Raw genomic sequence first — 18,927 nt, forward strand, 5'->3', positions numbered from 1 at the left:
GTTATATCTGGTAGGTTCATTGATAAGTTGTGTGAGATTGAGGGCATCAAGCTTAGATTGTAGGATGGCCGGGGTGTTAAGCATGTCCCAGTTTAGGTCACCTAGCAGCACGAGCTCAGAAGACAGATGGGGGGCAATCAAATCACATATGGTGTTGAGGGTGAGAGACTTGTTTCTGGAAAAGTACATTTTTAGAAGTAGAAGCTCAAATTGTTTGGGTACAGACCTGGATAGTAAGACAGAACTCTGCAGGCTATCTTTGCAGGAAATTGCAACACCGCCCCCTTTGGCAGTTCTATCTTGTCGGAAAATGTTATAGTTTGGAATGGAAATGTCAATATTTTTGGTGGTCTTCCAAAGCCAGGATTCAGACACGGCTAGGACATCCGGGTTGGCAGAGTGTGCTAAAGCAGTGAATAAAACAAACTTAGGGAAGAGGCTTCTAATGTTAACATGCATGAAACCAAGGCTTTTACGGTTGCAGAAGTCAACAAATGAGAGAGCCTTGGGGATGGGAGTGGAGGTAGACACTGCAGGACCTGGATTAACCTCTACATCACCAGAGGAACAGAGGAGGAGTAGGATAAGGGTACGGCTAAAATCTAAAAGAACTGGACGCCTAGTACATTCAGAACAGAGAGTAAAGGGAGCAGGTTTCTGGGCACGGTAGAATATATTCAAGGCATAATGTACAGACAAAGGTATAGTAGGATGTGAATACAGTGGGGGTAAACCTGTGCATATAGTGATAATGAAAGAGATATTGTCTCTAGAAATAGCATTTAAACCAGGTGATGTCACTGCGTTTGTGGGGGGTGGAGCTAAATTGTTAGCCGAGGCGTGTTGAGCAGTGCTAGAGGCTCTACAGTGAAATAAAACAATAGTTACAAACCAGAACAGCAATCGACACGGCGTGGTGACGTTAGGGAAAGGCATGGTGGCGTTAGGGAAAGGCATGGTGGCGTTAGGGAAAGGCATGGTGGCGTTAGGGAAAGGCATGGTGGCGTTAGGGAAAGGCATGGTGGCGTTAGGGAAAGGCATGGTGGCGTTAGGGAAAGGCATGGTGACGTTAGGGAAAGGCATGGTGGCGTTAGGGAAAGGCACGGTGGCGTTAGGGAAAGGCACGGTGACGTTAGGGAAAGGCACGTTGGCGTTAGGGAAAGGCACGGTGACGTTAGGGAAAGGCATGGTGACGTTAGGGAAAGGCATGGTGACGTTAGGGAAAGGCATGGTGGCGTTAGGGAAAGGCATGGTGGCGTTAGGGAAAGGCATGGTGGCGTTAGGGAAAGGCATGGTGACGTTAGGGAAAGGCATGGTGACGTTAGGGAAAGGCACGGTGACGTTAGGGAAAGGCACGGTGACGTTAGGGAAAGGCATGTTGGCGTTAGGGAAAGGCATGTTGGCGTTAGGGAAAGGCACGTTGACGTTAGGGAAAGGCACGTTGGCGTTAGGGAAAGGCACGGTGGCGTTAGGGAAAGGAACGGTGGCGTTAGGGAAAGGCACGGTGGCGTTAGGGAAAGGCATGGTGGCGTTAGGGAAAGGCACGGTGACGTTAGGGAAAGGCACGGTGACGTTAGGGAAAGGCATGGTGGCGTTAGGGAAAGGCACGGTGGCGTTAGGGAAAGGCATGGTGGCGTTAGGGAAAGGCACGGTGGCGTTAGGGAAAGGCACGGTGGCGTTAGGGAAAGGCACGGTGACGTTAGGGAAAGGCGCGGTGACGTTAGGGAAAGACATGGTGACGTTAGGGAAAGACACGGTGACGTTAGGGAAAGACATGCGTAGCCGGGTGATCATACAAGTCCAGTGCGTGGCTTCAAGCAGCTAGCGGCACGGGGCTAACAGGCTAACAGGCTAACAGGCTAACAGGCTAACAGAAAGGACTTAGAGGGATGACACAACGGAGGGAAGTCTGTTGTGCCCCCCTCGTGCCGGATCAGCAGGGCTCCGTGTGGTAAACCAGGCCAATTGGCAAAATATGTATAGTGGCGGAAGAAATATGTCCGAAGGGCTTCTTAAGCCAGCAGTCCAATGTGCTTTAGACAGCGAGCAGGCCGCAGATTAGCGGCTGTGCGTTCAGGGGTCGTTCGCTGCTATAATTCCAGGTGGGAAAAAATATATTTAAAAAACATCATAATAAACATTTTAAAAACTAAATAAAAACATAGGTTCAGAGCTTGCATGTCAGACTAATGCAGCCATAGAAATAACACTGGTTAAGCTTTTAATAAGATATGAAAATAATACAATCACTCACCAGTCCTATAGTTTTAACAGTCATGTATATGTATTCTGCTATAAATCAATGGTTGCTCTCACTGCTTTTCATTAGCAATGATGACTAAGTGACATCTGACTTAATGACACATATCAGCAGGCTTTATGTCCACTCAAACTGGTTCATGATAAACCACGAGATACTGTGCATGGCATGAGGCTATGACATGCAGCATTGGAATGTTTAAACCGTCGTTAGCCTGGGTAGTACGTAGAGGTTTCACTATGCAGACGCATGAGGACGTCTCGTGACAGTCACCCTGAAATAAAGCCTACTTTGAGGCAGACACAAGGGAACACAGACAGAAGAGGGCTGTGTGTGTGTGTGTGTGTGTGTGTGTGTGTGTGTGTGTGTGTGTGTGTGTGTGTGTGTGTGTGTGTGTGTGTGTGTGTGTGTGTGTGTGTGTGTGTGTGTGTGTGTGTGTGTGTGTGTGTATGCACACTGGCAGACAGCTGAGAGGAGCGAGAAGGGTGTCTCTGGTCTCCTCCCTCTATCCTCTGGTCTGGTCTCTCCCTCTCTCCTCTGGTCTGGTCTCTCCCTCTCTCCTCTGGTCTGGTCTCTCCCTCTCTCTCCTCTGGTCTGGTCTCTCCCTCTCTCTTCTCTGGTCTGGTCTCTCCCTCTCTCCTCTGGTCTGGTCTCTCCCTCTCTCTCCTCTGGTCTGGTCTCTCCCTCTCTCTCCTCTGGTCTGGTCTCTCCCTCTCTCCTCTGGTCTGGTCTCTCCCTCTCTCTCCTCTGGTCTGGTCTCTCTCTCTCTCCTCTGGTCTGGTCTCTCCCTCTCTCTCCTCTGGTCTGGTCTCTCTCTCTCTCCTCTGGTCTGGTCTCTCCCTCTCTCTCCTCTGGTCTGGTATCTCCCTCTCTCTCCTCTGGTCTGGTCTCTCTCTCTCTCCTCTGGTCTGGTCTCTCCCTCTCTCTCCTCTGGTCTGGTCTCTCCCTCTCTCTCCTCTGGTCTGGTCTCTCCCTCTCTCCTCTCACCTCCCCTCTGGTCCCTAATCCAGAGATAAGCTCCTAATGCCTGAGAGAGAGAGAGAGAGAGAGAGAGAGAGAGAGAGAGAGAGAGAGAGAGAGAGAGAGAGAGAGAGAGAGAGAGAGAGAGAGAGAGACTACAACAACCACCTGAAAGGAAGTGATTCCCAAACCTTTAATGAAGCCTTCACCTACAGAGAGATGAACCAGGAGAAGAGTCCCCTAAACAAGCTGGTCCCGGGGCTCTGTTCACACACAGACCCGACAGAGCCCCAGGACAGCAACATAATTAGACCCAACCAAATCACGAGAAAACAAAAAGATAATTACTTGACACATTGGAAATAATCAAAATAAAAGAGCAAACTAGAATGCTATTTGGCCCTAAACAGAGACTACACAGTGGCAGCATACCTGACCACTGTGACTGACCCAAACTAAAGGAAAGCTTTGACTATGTACAGACTCAGTGAGCATAGCCTTGCTATTGAGAAAGGCCGCCGTAGGCTGACATGGCTCTCAAGAGAAGACAGGCTATGTGCACAATGCCCACAAACTACCTAACCTACTGCCAAATGTATGACCATATTAGAAACACAGTTTTCCCTCAGATTACACAGATCCACAAAGAATTCGAAAACAAATCCAATTTTGATAAACTCCAATATCTACTGGGTGAAATACCACAGTGTGACATCACAGCAGCAAGATTTGTGACCTGTTGCAACAAGAAGAGGGCAACCAGTGAAGAACAAACACCATTGTAAATACAACCATATTTATTTTCCTTTTTGTACTTCATCTATTTGCACATTGTTACTACACTGTATATAGACATACTCTGACATTTTAAAGGACTTTATTCATTTGAAACTTCTGTAAGTGTAAAATGTTAACTGTTAATTTTTGTTGTTTATTTCACTTCTGTTTATTATCTATTTCACTTGCTTTGGCAATGTTCACATATGTTTCCCATGCCAATAAAGAACTTAAATTTAATTTAATTGAGACAGAGAGAGAGAGAGGCAGAGAGAGAGGAGAGAGAGAGAGAGAGAGAGAGAGAGAGAGAGAGAGAGAGAGAGAGAGAGAGAGAGAGAGAGAGAGAGAGAGAGAGAGAGAGAGAGAGAGAGAGAGAGAGAGAGAGAGAGAGAGAGAGAGAGAGAGAGAGAGAGAGAGAGAGAGAGAGAGAGAGAGAGAGAGAGAGAGAGAGAAAGAAAGAAAGAGAAAGAGAGAGAGGATATGTGAGAGTGAGGTTGCGCTTAACAACTTTGCAATCTGATTACAGTCTCAGCATGTTTCCAAACAGCCCTTCAAGGTCCCTGTAAGTCCCGGAGAAGTTCGAGGAATTTAAGGAATTTGCTTATCTCTCCAACTCAAACAAGAATCTAGTACAGTGTTATTTGCAAAAGGGGATTTGATTCTCAATTACAATTACTTTGCATTATACTAGCATGATTTAGGACACATGGTATGTGTCGATTATATTCTCATTTTTTATTACATTGTGCACGCACAGCATGACGGCAGTGTACCACAAGAGGGCAGCACTTGCATGGTCTTTTTGCATTCATTGTACAACTGTATGCCAATGACGATCAATAGGTAATAGGTAAGATAGGTAAGACAATCAATACGGAAATTCACCAACAATACTAACTGTTCTCCACAAGTACATAATGAGTTAGGGGGCGATTTGGGATTGGGCCTTATAGCCATCGTCTACAGGGGTGGAAAAAGTACTCAATTGTCATACTTGAGTAAAAGTAAAGATACCTTAATAACAGAAAATGACTCAAGTAAAAGTGAAAGTCACCCAGTAAAATAATACTTGAGTAAAAGTAAAAAACGATTTGGTTTTAAATATACTTAAGTATCAAAAGTAAATGGAATCGCTAAAATGTGCTTAAGTAAAAGTTAAAGTATGAATCATTTCAACTTCCATATACAAAGCAAACCAGATGACACAATTATTATTATTATTTTTCTGATGGATAGCCAGGGGCAACACTCCAGCACTCAGACAGAATTTACAACGAAGCATGTGTGTTTAGTGAGTCTGCCAGATCAGAGGCAGTAGGGATGACCAGGGATGTTCTCTGTTTAGTGAGTCTGCCAGATCAGAGGCAGTAGGGATGACCAGGGATGTTCTCTGTTTAGTGAGTCTGCCAGATCAGAGGCAGTAGGGATGACCAGGGATGTTCTCTGTTTAGTGAGTCTGCCAGATCAGAGGCAGTTGGGATGAAGTGTGTGAATAGGGATGACCAGGGATGTTCTCTGTTTAGTGAGTCCACCAGATCAGAGGCAGTAGGGATGACCAGGGATGTTCTCTGTTTAGTGAGTCTGCCAGATCAGAGGCAGTAGGGATGACCAGGGATGTTCTCTGTTTAGTGAGTCTGCCAGATCAGAGGCAGTTGGGATGAAGTGTGTGAATTGGACCATTTTCCTGCCAAAATGTAACGAGTACTTTTGGGTGTCAGGGAAATTGTATGGAGTAAAAAGTGCATTATTTTCATTAAGAATGTAGAGTGAAGTAAAAGTAAAAGTTGTCAAAAATATAAATAGTCAAGTAAAGTACAGATACCCCCCAAAAATTACTTATGTAGTACTTTAAAGTATTTTTTTAAGTACTTAAGTACTTTACATCACTGATTGTCTACGATAAGGGGGTATGTAAAACAGGACATGCCAGTCTTGTATATACAGTATCCTCAATGTCTATATTTATAGTTACAGCTTCAACAAAATAGTGTACAACAATGTAAAGTACACGTTTGTTACATCACATATATGCAGCTTTTCACATTTACATTTATAAAGGAAATGTGCAAGGAAATCTCTCTGAGGTGTAATATTGGTTCCCGTGCTGTGTAGGAGATAAGATACCGTTGTGGTTGGATTAAAGTTCACTTCCTGCGTGGTTTGTTTCGAGGTTTTAACGTGCATGTTAAGACCTACACACGCTAAAAATAGGCACTGGATCTGAACGGCTAGTTTTCAACTAAACACCTGTGTTCTTATATTCTCTTTAATATGGTTGAAAAGGTCAATTCAGTGTGAAGCCTCTGGCTGCACGTTCAATTCATGTGAAAGATTTGTCGTTCTGCAGAAATATTGGTCTCTATAATGTCTCTCATCTCATGGGGTGAGCAGAGTGCCAGTAATTTAATTCAGTTTTAAACATACCTGTTGCACCAGAGGCCAAAATGACCTTTGCTGCCTGCCATTCACCGGTGGTCACCCGCGGCTTGTATGCCAAAACTCCTGCCTTTCCTTTGTAGTTTTCCCTACTTAACAGCCGACCGTGTATAAAGTGTCTGAGTTTATATGTCGACTTGTTCTTTAAGTGGTGCACAAAATAAAAAAGACTGAAAGGACAAAATAAATGTATTTTTGTAAAAGTGAGTAAATACAGGCCTACTCGATAGTCACTGTTTAAAATGCTCCCACCTCACAGGCACGAGATTTATTTACATTTACAGCCACAATTGGAAGACAAGACAACACAAATGGATAAAGATGCATTTAGTAAGAAAATGATTAACTGATTATAAACAGAAACAGGGAGATTGGGGGAACTCTGGTCCAGCGGATAGGCACCTTGCAGCAGGGCGTGACTCGACCACACAATTCTGCATGAGGAGCTCATTTCTTGGGGCAGCGGTCGTGGCAGGCGCAGGTGAGAGCAGCGACCAGGACTACGAACTCATTGAAGTCCACCTCAGAGTCTCCATTATGGTCCAAAGCCTTCATCAGCTTGTCACAGTCCCCAGGGTTCTTAGAAGCCTGCAGAGAGACGGAGGAGAACGAGGAGGTCCCACAAAAAACAGGATTCATCTCAACGACTGTTATTTACACAAATAGCGTGATGTATAAACTAGAATTGACTTCACGTTGAATCAGTAAATCTGAAAACAGCTTGCCCTTTGGATGGGACAATAAAGAGTTTTTGAATCTAATACATTTTTTCTGCAGTGTGGCGTTGGCCAGCAGCGCAGTGTACAGTACCTTCAGGAGAGAAGGAAGCTCCTTTTCCATCATGGTTTTGAGCTCAGCCTTGCTCAGCGTGCCCTTGTTGCCTTCGGCTCCAGAGTACTTGTCAAAGGTCTTCAGGAGGATGGCCATCGCTGTCTCCAGTTGGGACATGACTGCTACTGGTGATGATTAAGTTGGGACAACAACTCCAAGGCAAGGTTTCGGCGACCGGACAGGAGGAGAGGTGAAGGTACAGACCGGGTGGAATTGAAGTCTGCTTTATATTCTGCTCATGTATTAATGTTGACTGATGTTTGAATCAGGGGAACTTACTTTTGGGAGGTGGCAGTGACCGACTGTTGGCTCAGTGCTTTTGGGAGGTGGCAGTGACCGATAGTGTTTGATTTGGGGGAGTTTACTGTTGTGTCAACATTATCTTAACATCAAAACGCCTATTGCAAACTTTACCTCAATGTCTGGCTCCATAGAATGCTGTCGTGCCACTTTGTGAAAATTGGATTTGATTCAAGAATAGTTCAAGTGTTGTTAGGGAGGTGTTTGGATCCTTGTGCGTTGTGACTCTTTTCCTTCAGAGCTAACTTACTTTGGAGTGGCTTTTTGGACACGGGCCTGATGAGTTTTGGTTGGCTGCATTAAATGGTTACACTCGGATTAGAGTGTTTCTGTAGGAGCACGAATATTCTGTAACTAGAGGTGAGATAAGATCACATCATGTTCTTTGATCAATACCACATGACCAGACCAGGCAAAATGCGGGACTATTGTTGCAGTGTACGAGAGAATATAGATTATATACCGAACAAAAAACATAAATGCAACATGTATAGTGTTGGTCCCATGTTTCATGAGCTGAAATAAAAGATCCCAGAAGATCCCAGAAATCCATACGCACAAAAAGTATTATTTCCCTCAAATTTTGTGCACAAATATGTTTACATCCTTGTTAGTGAGAAGTTCTCCTTTGCCAAGATAATCCATCCACCTGACAGGTGTAGCATATCAAGAAGCTGATTAAACAGCATGCTCATTACACAGGTGCACCTTGTGCTGGGGACAATGAAAGGCCACTCTAACATGTTCCATTTTGTCACACAACACAATGCAACAGTTGTTTCAAGTTTTGAGGGAGTGTGCAATTGGCATGCTGACTGCAGGAATGTCCACCAGAGCTGTTGCCAGAGAATTGAATGTTAATTTCTCTACCATAAGCCGCCTCCAATGTCGTTTTAGAGAATTTGGCAGTACGTCCAACCGACCTCACAACCGCAGACCACATGTATGGCATCGCGTGGACGACGAGCGGTTTATTGATGTCAATGTTGTGAACAGAGTGCCCCATGGTGGTAGTGGGGCTATGGTATGGGCAGGCATTTTTCAATTAATTGCATTTTATCGATGGCAATTTTATCGATGGCAATTTGAATGCACAGAGATACCGTGTCGAGATCCTGAGGCCCATTGTCGTGTCATTCATCCGCAGCCATTACCTCATGTTTCAGTATGATAATGCACGGCCCCATGTCACAAGGATCTGTACACAATTTCTGGAAGCTGAAAATGTCCCAGTTCTTCCATGGCCTGCATACTCACCAGACATGTCACCCATTGAGCATGTTTGGGATGCTCTGTATTGACATGTACGACAGCGTGTTCCAGTTTCTGCCAATATCCAGCAACTTTGCACAGCCATTGAAGAGAAGTGGAACAACATTCCACAGGCCACAATCAACAGCCTGATCAACTCCACGTGAAGAAGATGTGTCACACTGCATGAGGCAAATGGTGGTCACAACAGATACTGACTGGTTTACTGTTCCACGCCCCTACCTTTTTTTTAAAGGTATCTGTGACCAACAGATGTATATCTGTATTCCCAGTCATGTGAAATCCATAGATTAGGGCCTATTTAATTAATATCAATTGACTGATTTTCTTATATGAATTGTAACTCAGTAAAATCTTTAAAAGTGTTGCATGTTGTGTTTATATTTTTGTTTAGCGTAGTTTCCCTAGTCTTAGATGTAGTGTTAGCGGGTCCCAGTTCTGTTTGTGCTGTTTAGCCAACATATCTGGAGCCAGGCTAGAAGAGGGTATCCCCACAGACAGAACAATGAGACAGATATTTCACTGGATGTATAAATGTGAAGCACCCGGTTGGTGTTTCCACTCATGACCAAATATGGTTGTGAGAGGAAGCCCACCTGCGGGCAGTGGGAAAAGATGGAATGAGGTGGATTTTTGGCCGACATTCTGCACATTTTCTCATCGATTAAACAGTTGATTTTTATACAGTTTTCTGTTCCCAAAACTAGAATCTGTTAAAGAACAAAGTGGACAACGTTTTATAGACTTTACTCTTTTCAAAGTAAAAGAAAAATGCAAAGGCGAATTGAGTTATTGCACACTTCACAGAGTAGGCGTTCCGTAACGGAAATATGCAGATAATACTAGAACGCGCCAATAGGATATGTGCTTGGCTCTGCCCACCTCCTTCTTTGTTCTGCACACTCTGACTCATTTGTTCCCATTTGAAACGACAAGCTGTGGTCTATCTTGGTTAAGTTCTGAAAATCTTTGTGTATCTCTGTTCTGTGTGTGAATCTGGTCACATCTGCAGCACTGTTTCCTGGAAATGCTGCTCTCTTTTCTAGTAAACATTTATGATCCCTATATAGTGACGCTTTCTTCAAAAGACAACCTGTGTGTCTGCGTGCATCGCAAAATCCAAACATTTCCAGTCTTCTACATCTTTTACAGTAATCAATCCACTGAATTAAACACGTTTGTTCAATATCAAAACACAACTTCATATATCAGATGAATCTCTGATGATTACAAGTAAACGTGTAAATAGGAAAACAAGGATCTTGCCATACGGCATAAGCAGTGAGAATGTGTTACTGTGCCTAACAATTCTGTCTTGGTAGGTGTGCAGCCATGGTTACAAACGGTTGTTTGTTTTTATAAGATGTGAGTAGGTGTGTGTCTGCTTACTTTGTAACTGCAGGACCTAGTGACTCATTGGGGCAAGTTGTAGGATAATACATGAATATATATAATGTGTTAAGCGTTGACAACTATTGTGAGCGTATCATTTGTTAGCTGTGAGCAACTGATAAGAGTGTCAGCTAAACAGCTCTAAATAGCTGAAATGTACATGACCTGTTACTCAAACAATTTCACAATGTGTATGAGTGTGTGTCAATTTGTAATGCAATCACATCTATTGTAAAACTGTTCTGTTTCTCATTTCTGTTCATCCTGTAGTCGACAGCAGACGAGGGGCCATGGTTACTACCTGAGATATAAGCATATACTGTCACCGTCTGCTCTGTTTCCATTTCCTGTCACTGACCTATGAGAGAGCATACGAGAGAGAGCCTATGAGAAAGCCCCCAGATACCATCATTTCCACTGGTAATATAACACCAGTTAAACTGAGAATCTTAAGGCTGCATCCCTGGACTGGATGATTTTTGTCTGATGCTCAATCGTTGGGCATTTTTCAATTCTACTGTATTTTCCATTTGCAGTCATTATTATTGTCTCTTGTCAGGCACATGGACACATTCACATGCACACTTTTCATGTGAACACTGGCTTTTGCATAGGTCTAAGATACAAACCAGAGTCAAATAAAGAGTAACTATTCACAGATCTTTGTAAAAGTACCTCATTGCACAACCTAAATTTACATGAGTTTCCCTTTCACTTCCTCACTGGAGAATAAAGTACATTCCACACAGTAAAAATGGTTTAAAGAAGAAACAATAGCAGTAATTACCTACTGCAATCAAATTTAAAAAAAAAAAACCACACACATAAAAAATACACTGTACATACATACTGTAAAATACCTACAGAAATGACTGACACATGAAACGCAATAGAAACATACATTCACAGCCGGTCCTTAACCTTTGTCTTGGGTTGGTAAAGCCAAGTAATCAAGTGATTCATACACCTGGACTTGACACTGAGAGAGAAAGAGAGAGAGAAAGAGAGAGAAAGAGAGAGAGAAAGAGAGAGAAAGAGAGAGAAAGAGAGAGAAAGAGAGAGAGAGAGAGCGAGAGAGCGAGAGAGCGAGAGAGCGAGAGAGCGAGAGAGCGAGAAAGAGAGAAAGAGAGAGAAAGTCAGCAATGCATATAGAATAACACAGACTTCAGAAACGTTTTGATATCTTAAGTGAGATCACCATGCCTATAGAACTTACTCCACTAAATCAGGATAGGAAAATTAGCCTGTCAGTAGGGTGTGGGATGGTGTATCTTGGCTGTAGGTGGTATGATGTGATTAGCCTGTGAGTAGGGTGTGGGATGGTGTATCTTGGCTGTAGGTGGTATGATGTGATTAGCCTGTGAGTAGGGTGTGGGATGGTGTATCTTGGCTGTAGGTGGTATGATGTGATTAGCCTGTGAGTAGGGTGTGGGGCGGTGTATCGTGGCGGTAGGTGGTATGATGTGATTAGCCTGTGAGTAGGGTGTGGGGCGGTGTATCGTGGCGGTAGGTGGTATGATGTGATTAGCCTGTGAGTAGGGTGTGGGGCGGTGTATCGTGGCGGTAGGTGGTATGATGTGATTAGCCTGTGAGTAGGGTGTGGGATGGTGTATCGTGGCGGTAGGTGGTATGATGTGATTAGCCTGTGAGTAGGGTGTGGGATGGTGTATCTTGGCTGTAGGTGGTATGATGTGATTAGCCTGTGAGTAGGGTGTGGGATGGTATATCTTGGCTGTAGGTGGTATGATGTGATTAGCCTGTGAGTACGGTGTGGGACGGTAGGTGGTATGATATGTACTGATTATGAGACTCACCCATTGGGTGGATCCTCTGGAGGAGGAGGAAGAGCTCTGGTTGGCCGCCTCTTCCAGCTCCTCCATCTTCAACTCCTCGTCCTCATGGTTGGGAGCCTCGTGGATCACCCTGACTGTTCTGTCTGGGGCACCACCTGTATACCCCATACACATACAGTGTTGTGAACAAAATATTTGCCTCTTTTTCTAATTTTCTCAACTTTGACATATTTTTGATGCTGAATGTTATCTGATCTTCTAAGAAGACAGAACATTAGATGAAGGGAACCTGAGTGAACAAAGAAAACAGAACATGCTTATTTCATGTATTCCATTAACACAAAGTTGTGCAACACCCAATGCCTTTGTGTGAAAAAGTAATTGCCCCCTCACACACAAAAACAGCTTGTACCATCTTCAGTTGTAATGACTCCAACCAAACTCTTCCTGTAGTGGTTGATCAGTCTCTCACGTCTCTGTGGAGGCTTTTTGGCCCACGCTTCAATGTAGAACAACCAGTTATTGAGTATAAAGGGGCAACTACTTTTTCAAACAGGGGAATTGGATGTTGTAAAATTGAGTTTTTTTTGTAAACTTAGGTTACCTTTATCTAATTTTAGGTTTTGGTTGAAGATCTGATAACATTCAATATTGAAAATATGCAAAAATTTAGAAAATCAGAAAGGGTTTATACTTTTTCACGTGTTTGTAGATATCAAGGGCGTACACAGAAAAACAACCAAATAACAGGATGCGTCAACTCACTGTCACGGTAACAAGGTGATACAGCATTGAATATATACTGGAACTCTGATTTGTTGCGAAATGGGCTTGAAAGACAAAACTAGGGACTGTTGCAAGGTTAGGCTGAAACGGCTTGAAAGACAAGACTAGGGACTGTTGCAAGGTTAGACTGAAACGGCTTGAAAGACAAGACTAGGGACTGTTGCAAGGTTAGACTGAAACGGCTTGAAAGACAAGACCAGGGACTGTTGCAAGGTTAGGCTGAAACGACTTGAAAGACAAGACTAGGGACTGTTGCAAGGTTAGGTTGAAACGGCTTGAAAGACAAGACTAGGGACTGTTGCAAGGTTAGGTTGAAACGGCTTGAAAGACAAGACTAGGGACTGTTGCAAGGTTAGACTGAAACGGCTTGAAAGACAAGACTAGGGACTGTTGCAAGGTTAGACTGAAACGGCTTGAAAGACAAGACTAGGGACTGTTGCAAGGTTAGACTGAAACGGCTTGAAAGACAAGACTAGGGACTGTTGCAAGGTTAGACTGAAACGGCTTGAAAGACAAGACTAGGGACTGTTGCAAGGTTAGACTGAAACGGTGAAAGACAAGACTAGGGACTGTTGCAAGGTTAGACTGAAACGGCTTGAAAGACAAGACTAGGGACTGTTGCAAGGTTAGACTGAAACGGCTTGAAAGACAAGACTAGGGACTGTTGCAAGGTTAGACTGAAACGGCTTGAAAGACAAGACTAGGGACTGTTGCAAGGTTAGACTGAAACGGCTTGAAAGACAAGACTAGGGACTGTTGCAAGGTTAGACTGAAACGGCTTGAAAGACTAGGGACTGTTGCAAGGTTAGACTGAAACGGCTTGAAAGACAAGACTAGGGACTGTTGCAAGGTTAGACTGAAACGGCTTGAAAGACTAGGGACTGTTGCAAGGTTAGACTGAAACGGCTTGAAAGACAAGAAAAAAGAAAAAATGTACATCGTCGGATTGTAAGGTTCTGATCTACTCTATGAATGTACACATATGTAAACATTGTTTGACAAAAGCTACCAACTCTTTTATAAGCACACGAGTGTAGTATCCTATAGCAGTGTTTGACTTGGGCTGAAACAGATGCCGTTTCTCATGTTGGGGGCTGGTACTGTTTTATATTTAGATGCAGTAGCTCCACAAAACCTTAATAAGAGGAATAGGAGCTCAAGCAGTAGACCATGTGAGGTGTCGGCACTGTTAGATATATTGATGCAGTAGCTCCACAAAACCTTAATAATATTCTACTAGAAGAATAGGAGCTCAAGCAGTAGCCAATGTGAGGTGTCGGTACTCAGCTCCAGTCAAACACTGATGTAAAGATGTAAAATAAACATAATATCACAATGCCCTCTGACCTTGGTGTCTTTTCCATGCCCTGTACAGGCAGATGAGAGGCAGGAGGAACAGTGGCAGGACAGCAAGTGGAATCATGACAAGCAGCTGCTGGAGCAGTTTTTCTTCTGAGGAATCTGCTGTGCAGAAAGAGTGGAGTTATTAGTAAACTATAGCAATAAGATTGGATCTATAACCAGTTTAACTTGTTCTTAATGTATAACTTTCCCCAAAGAAATGTTAACTGTCTCTAATCAATACTCGCCATTGTTTGTTGTGTTTTGGGACGTAACTGTTATCCGTGTCCCGTTCCCCACGGATTCAATCAGAGATGGGATCTCTAAAGAAACCTTACAGATGTAGGTACCCGAGTCATTTCTAGTGAGGTTTGAGATGGTCCAATTTGAGCAGTTACAGGCTACAGTGTGCTGAGATGCCCTGTCATGACACTGACTGTAGGTGACCAGGACACTCTTATATTTTATATCGGGGTGTCCTTTTTTATGCCAATTAACTGTCCCTCTTGACACATTTTGATTCCAGCAGCACTGGATCTGAACAGTGTCCCCCTCTGTTACTGTTACATTATGAGGAGACTGGATCACCACCAACGTGCCTCTTATCTCTGTGGAGAGAAAACAACATATTAGTGAAACATCAAATGACAAGGCTAAATAGTATGATATGCATGAAGCGGATGTAATGTATTCAAATTAGGGTGGTACCATTGCCAAATCTGAATAATTATTACCATATAAAACATGGTATGAAATGGGGTATAAAATGTAGCTTTATTAATTCTGGATAAGAGCATTGCTGTTGATGTTAATGATACCAAAATAAATGTATTGACTACAGTGAAATGAATGAAAACAAGTTAAGAGAAACTATAAGGTAATGTCCAGACCAGTAGAATGTAAATGACCGTTCCTTTAAAAACATTGTGATGTCTTTGCCCGATGAGCCAAGATGGTGTTGGTTTAATCTAAGATAATGATGGTCCAAATAAATGTGTAACAAATATTTTGTAACCTACCCCAAGAAGAGAGGGAACAGAGGGAGGAGAGGAGCAGCCAGACCAACAGATGCTTCATCTTTCTGGAAGGATATCAGAATGAGGCCAGTCACTCAGCCTTCAGGTGCTGTGGCCTCCCCCTCTACACTCACACCCAGGGCATGAGAATCACAACTGACACACACTCGCTGTGGACTTCCTCTGATGACGCACTGAAATGTTAACCACAGAGTCGCTTCTCTCCATCCTTCTCTCTCTTCTTTATGTGCGTAATGTGTTCTTTCTTCATGCTGAACCTATGACCCAGTAATGTCATCTTTTGGTCCTGCTGTCTGCTCTATACCAGTTGATTTCAAGTATCTGCAGTTCTGAACCAGCTGTATTTGTTGATTAAAGATCTAGTCAAAAGTTGTTTTATAGAATTTGGCAGTACGTTCCACCGGCCTCATAACTGCAGACCACGTGTTACCACGCCAACCAGGACCTCCACATCCGGCTTCTTCACAGGCCCACCCATGGCTGTGCACCTGCCCAGTCATGTGAAATTCATAGATTACGGCCTAATTTTATTTAATCTTTATTTAACAAGGCAAGTCAGTTAAGAACAAATTCTTATTTACAATAATGGCCAAACCCTAACGACGCGGGGCCAATGGTGCGCCGCCCTATGGGACTCCCAATCACGGCCGGTTGTGATACAGCCTGGAATTGAACCAGGGTCTGCAGTGACGCCTCCAGCACTGAGATGCAGTGCCTTAGACCGCTGTGCCACTCGGGAGACCCAATTCATTTATTTCAATTAACTGAGTTCCTAATATGAACTGGAACTCAATAAAATCATTAATATTGTTGAAATTGGTGCATGTTGTGTTTATATTGTTGCTCAGTAGATAATACTTTTGTGGATCCTAACATTATGAATTACAATTATTGACAGACTTACATGGACTTTTCTTCCACTGGTAGCTATAGTAACATTTACATTTACATTTAAGTCATTTAGCAGACGCTCTTATCCAGAGCAACTTACAAATTGGTGCATTCACCTTATGACATCCAGTGGAACAGCCACTTTACAATAGTGCATCTACATATTTTAAGGGGGGGGTGACAAGGATTACTTTAGCCTATCCTAGGTATTCCTTAAAGAGGTGGGGTTTCAGGTGTCTCCGGAAGGTGGTGATTGACTCCGCTGTCCTGGTGTCGTGAGGGAGTTTGTTCCACCATTGGGGAGCCAGAGCAGCGAACAGTTTTGACTGGGCTGAGCGGGAACTGTACTTCCTCAGTGGTAGGGAGGCGAGCAGGCCAGAGGTGGATGAACGCAGTGCCCTTATTTGGGTGTAGGGCCTGATCAGAGCCTGGAGGTACTGAGGTGCCGTTCCCCTCACAGCTCCGTAGGCAAGCACCATGGTCTTGTAGCGGATGCGAGCTTCAACTGGAAGCCAGTGGAGAGAGAATATGAATATGTAACAGAATATGGTCACCAGTATGACTGGGAGACATCTCAAGGTGTAGGAGACTTGTTACGTCTCTCGTCGGAAGGCCTGGACCAAAACGCAGCGTGGTAAGTGTTCATGATTCTTTATTACTCAAACAAAATAACAAATAGAAAAACCGAACAGTTCTGTAAAGCAAATAAACTATACAGAAAACAACTACCCACAAAACACAGGTGGGAAAAAGGCTACCTAAGTATGATTCCCAATCAGAGACAACGATAGACAGCTGCCTCTGATTGGGAACCACACTAGGCCAAAAACAAAGAAATAGAAAACATAGAAATAAAGAAACTAGAATGCCCACCCTGGTCACACCGTGGCCGAACCAAAATAGAGAATAAAAGCCTCTCTATGGCCAGGGAGTGACAAGACTGCTATATCCTCCGACTTCTCAATAACCACTGGAAGCACATTCATGGTGTGAATAAACACAAGTTATTATACAAATCCTGACAGACTATACATGGAATATTGGTATTCAGGAGAATTGAGAACTGGATATTGTTGTAAGGTGAATGTGTAATAGTTTATAAGTCAAAACCTTACGCATTAGCAATCCAGAGCTACTGTACATCAGTGGTACGTACACATTATGTTTGACAAAGATATAGACCAAATCAGACTATTCACCTTGGCTTTTATGCTCTCTGGCAGTAACTGTTATGTGTCCCGTCCCCCACGGATTCAATCAGAGATGGGATCTCTAAAGAAACTTTACAGATGTAGGTACCTGAGTCATTTCTAGTGAGGTTTGAGATGGTCCAATTTGAGCAGGTACAGGCTACCTTCATCCATTTGAGATGCCCTGTCATAACACTGACTGTAGGTGACCAGAACACTCTTATATTTTATATCGGGGTGTCCTTTTTTATGCCAATTAACTGTCCCTCTTGACACATTTTGATTCCAGCAGCACTGGATCTGAACAGTGTCCCCCTCTGTTACTGTTACATTATGAGGAGACTGGATCACCACCAACGTGCCTCTTATCTCTGTGGAGAGAAAACAACATATTAGTGAAACATCAAATGACAAGGGTACAATGTAATGTATTCACATTAGGCACAGCTTGTTATAACACACCCGCATCTCAATCATTATTCACTTATTCTTACCATGGTATAAACAAGGTTTTATTTTTTGTCTAAAATTGATTTTTTATTGAGTCGGTATAATCAATAAGAATCACAACACCATTTTCTAACAAACACCCAACCAGGTTTTAAGAGTTCTACATCTTACACAAGGACTAAACCAGTTATTTTCAAAATATTCTTAATGTATATGTTAGGTTTTGATGAACCCAATACGAACGGTCTGCACTTACTGCTGGATGAGAGAAAACAGACGAACGGAGCAGGCAGCAACACAAGTTATAAAAGTACCTCATGTCAGATGACTGATGGGATGATCTGTTCTCTCACTTCTACCATCACCTTTCCGACTCTCCCTCTGTGTATTTATTTCACACTTTCCCAGCCAACCACAGCTTGTCATTTCTCTCTCCCCGTTGTACGGCCAGCACTGCTGTGGACTCCACTACCCATCTCCCCTTGCGTAAGTATAGGGAATATTGACCTAGAAATTACAGTAAGCTTGGAAATAAAATACTGTAGAAAAGTGACAGTCACACAATCTGTATTACAGGAATCATAACTAGGGCCCGTTGTGTATCCAGGGTATCCCTCACGTCAACCTTCAGAGGCTTCACCTACAGTCATGGACAAAAGTTTTGAGAATGACACAAATATTATTTTCTACAAAGTCTGCTGCCTCAGTGTCTTTAGATATTGTTGTCAGATGTTACTATGGAATACTGAAGTATGATTACAAGCATTTCATAAGTGTCAAAGGCTTTCGACAATTACATGAAGTTGATGCAATGAGTCAATATTTGCATTGTTGACTCTTTTTCAGGACCTCTGCAATCCACCCTGGCATGCTGTCAATTAACTTCTGGGCCACATCCTGACTGATGGCAGCCCATTCTTGCATAATCAATGCTTGGAGTTGTCAGAATTTGTGGAGTTTTGCTTGTCCACCCGCCTCTTGAGGATTGACTACAAGTTCAATGGGATTAAGGTCTGGGGAGTTTCCTGGCCATGCACCCATAATGATTTGTTCCCCAAGCCACTTAGTTATCACTTTTGCCTTATGGCAAGGTGCTCCATCATGCTGGAAAAGGCATTGTTCGTTCACGAAGCTCTTCCTGGATGACAAAGTAAAAATCTGGTTCTGCCCATGAAATACACAGTTAACCAAATGTTCGGCCATCATTGTAA

General features: G+C 43.3%; 2 protein-coding genes across 3 annotated transcripts; both read right to left on the reverse strand.

The window, feature by feature from the left end:
* Positions 1 to 6,663: 6,663 nt before the first annotated feature.
* On the reverse strand, positions 6,664 to 7,522 carry LOC124014179 (protein S100-P-like). Its single transcript, XM_046328937.1, has 2 exons — positions 7,244 to 7,522; positions 6,664 to 7,021 (listed from the first exon to the last, which is right to left on the reverse strand). The coding sequence occupies exons 1-2, from the start codon at positions 7,379 to 7,381 to the stop codon at positions 6,881 to 6,883; spliced, it is 279 nt and encodes a 92-aa protein (XP_046184893.1). The 5' UTR covers positions 7,382 to 7,522; the 3' UTR covers positions 6,664 to 6,880.
* A 2,045-nt stretch (positions 7,523 to 9,567) lies between these two features.
* Positions 9,568 to 15,335, reverse strand: LOC124014236. Of its 2 annotated transcripts, XM_046329039.1 has the most exons (6): positions 15,168 to 15,335; positions 14,397 to 14,756; positions 14,155 to 14,268; positions 12,043 to 12,176; positions 11,130 to 11,207; positions 9,568 to 10,586 (listed from the first exon to the last, which is right to left on the reverse strand). In XM_046329039.1, exons 1-5 carry the CDS (start codon positions 15,223 to 15,225, stop codon positions 11,145 to 11,147), a joined length of 729 nt encoding a protein of 242 aa, XP_046184995.1. In that variant the 5' UTR covers positions 15,226 to 15,335; the 3' UTR covers positions 9,568 to 10,586; positions 11,130 to 11,144. The 2 variants fall into 2 exon arrangements, with proteins under 2 accessions (XP_046184995.1, XP_046184994.1); XM_046329038.1 differs by having other exon boundaries at positions 9,568 to 11,207; positions 15,168 to 15,333.
* Positions 15,336 to 18,927: the final 3,592 nt, after the last annotated feature.

This window comes from Oncorhynchus gorbuscha, linkage group LG25 (genome assembly GCF_021184085.1).
Source record: "Oncorhynchus gorbuscha isolate QuinsamMale2020 ecotype Even-year linkage group LG25, OgorEven_v1.0, whole genome shotgun sequence".
NCBI lineage: Eukaryota > Metazoa > Chordata > Actinopteri > Salmoniformes > Salmonidae > Oncorhynchus > Oncorhynchus gorbuscha.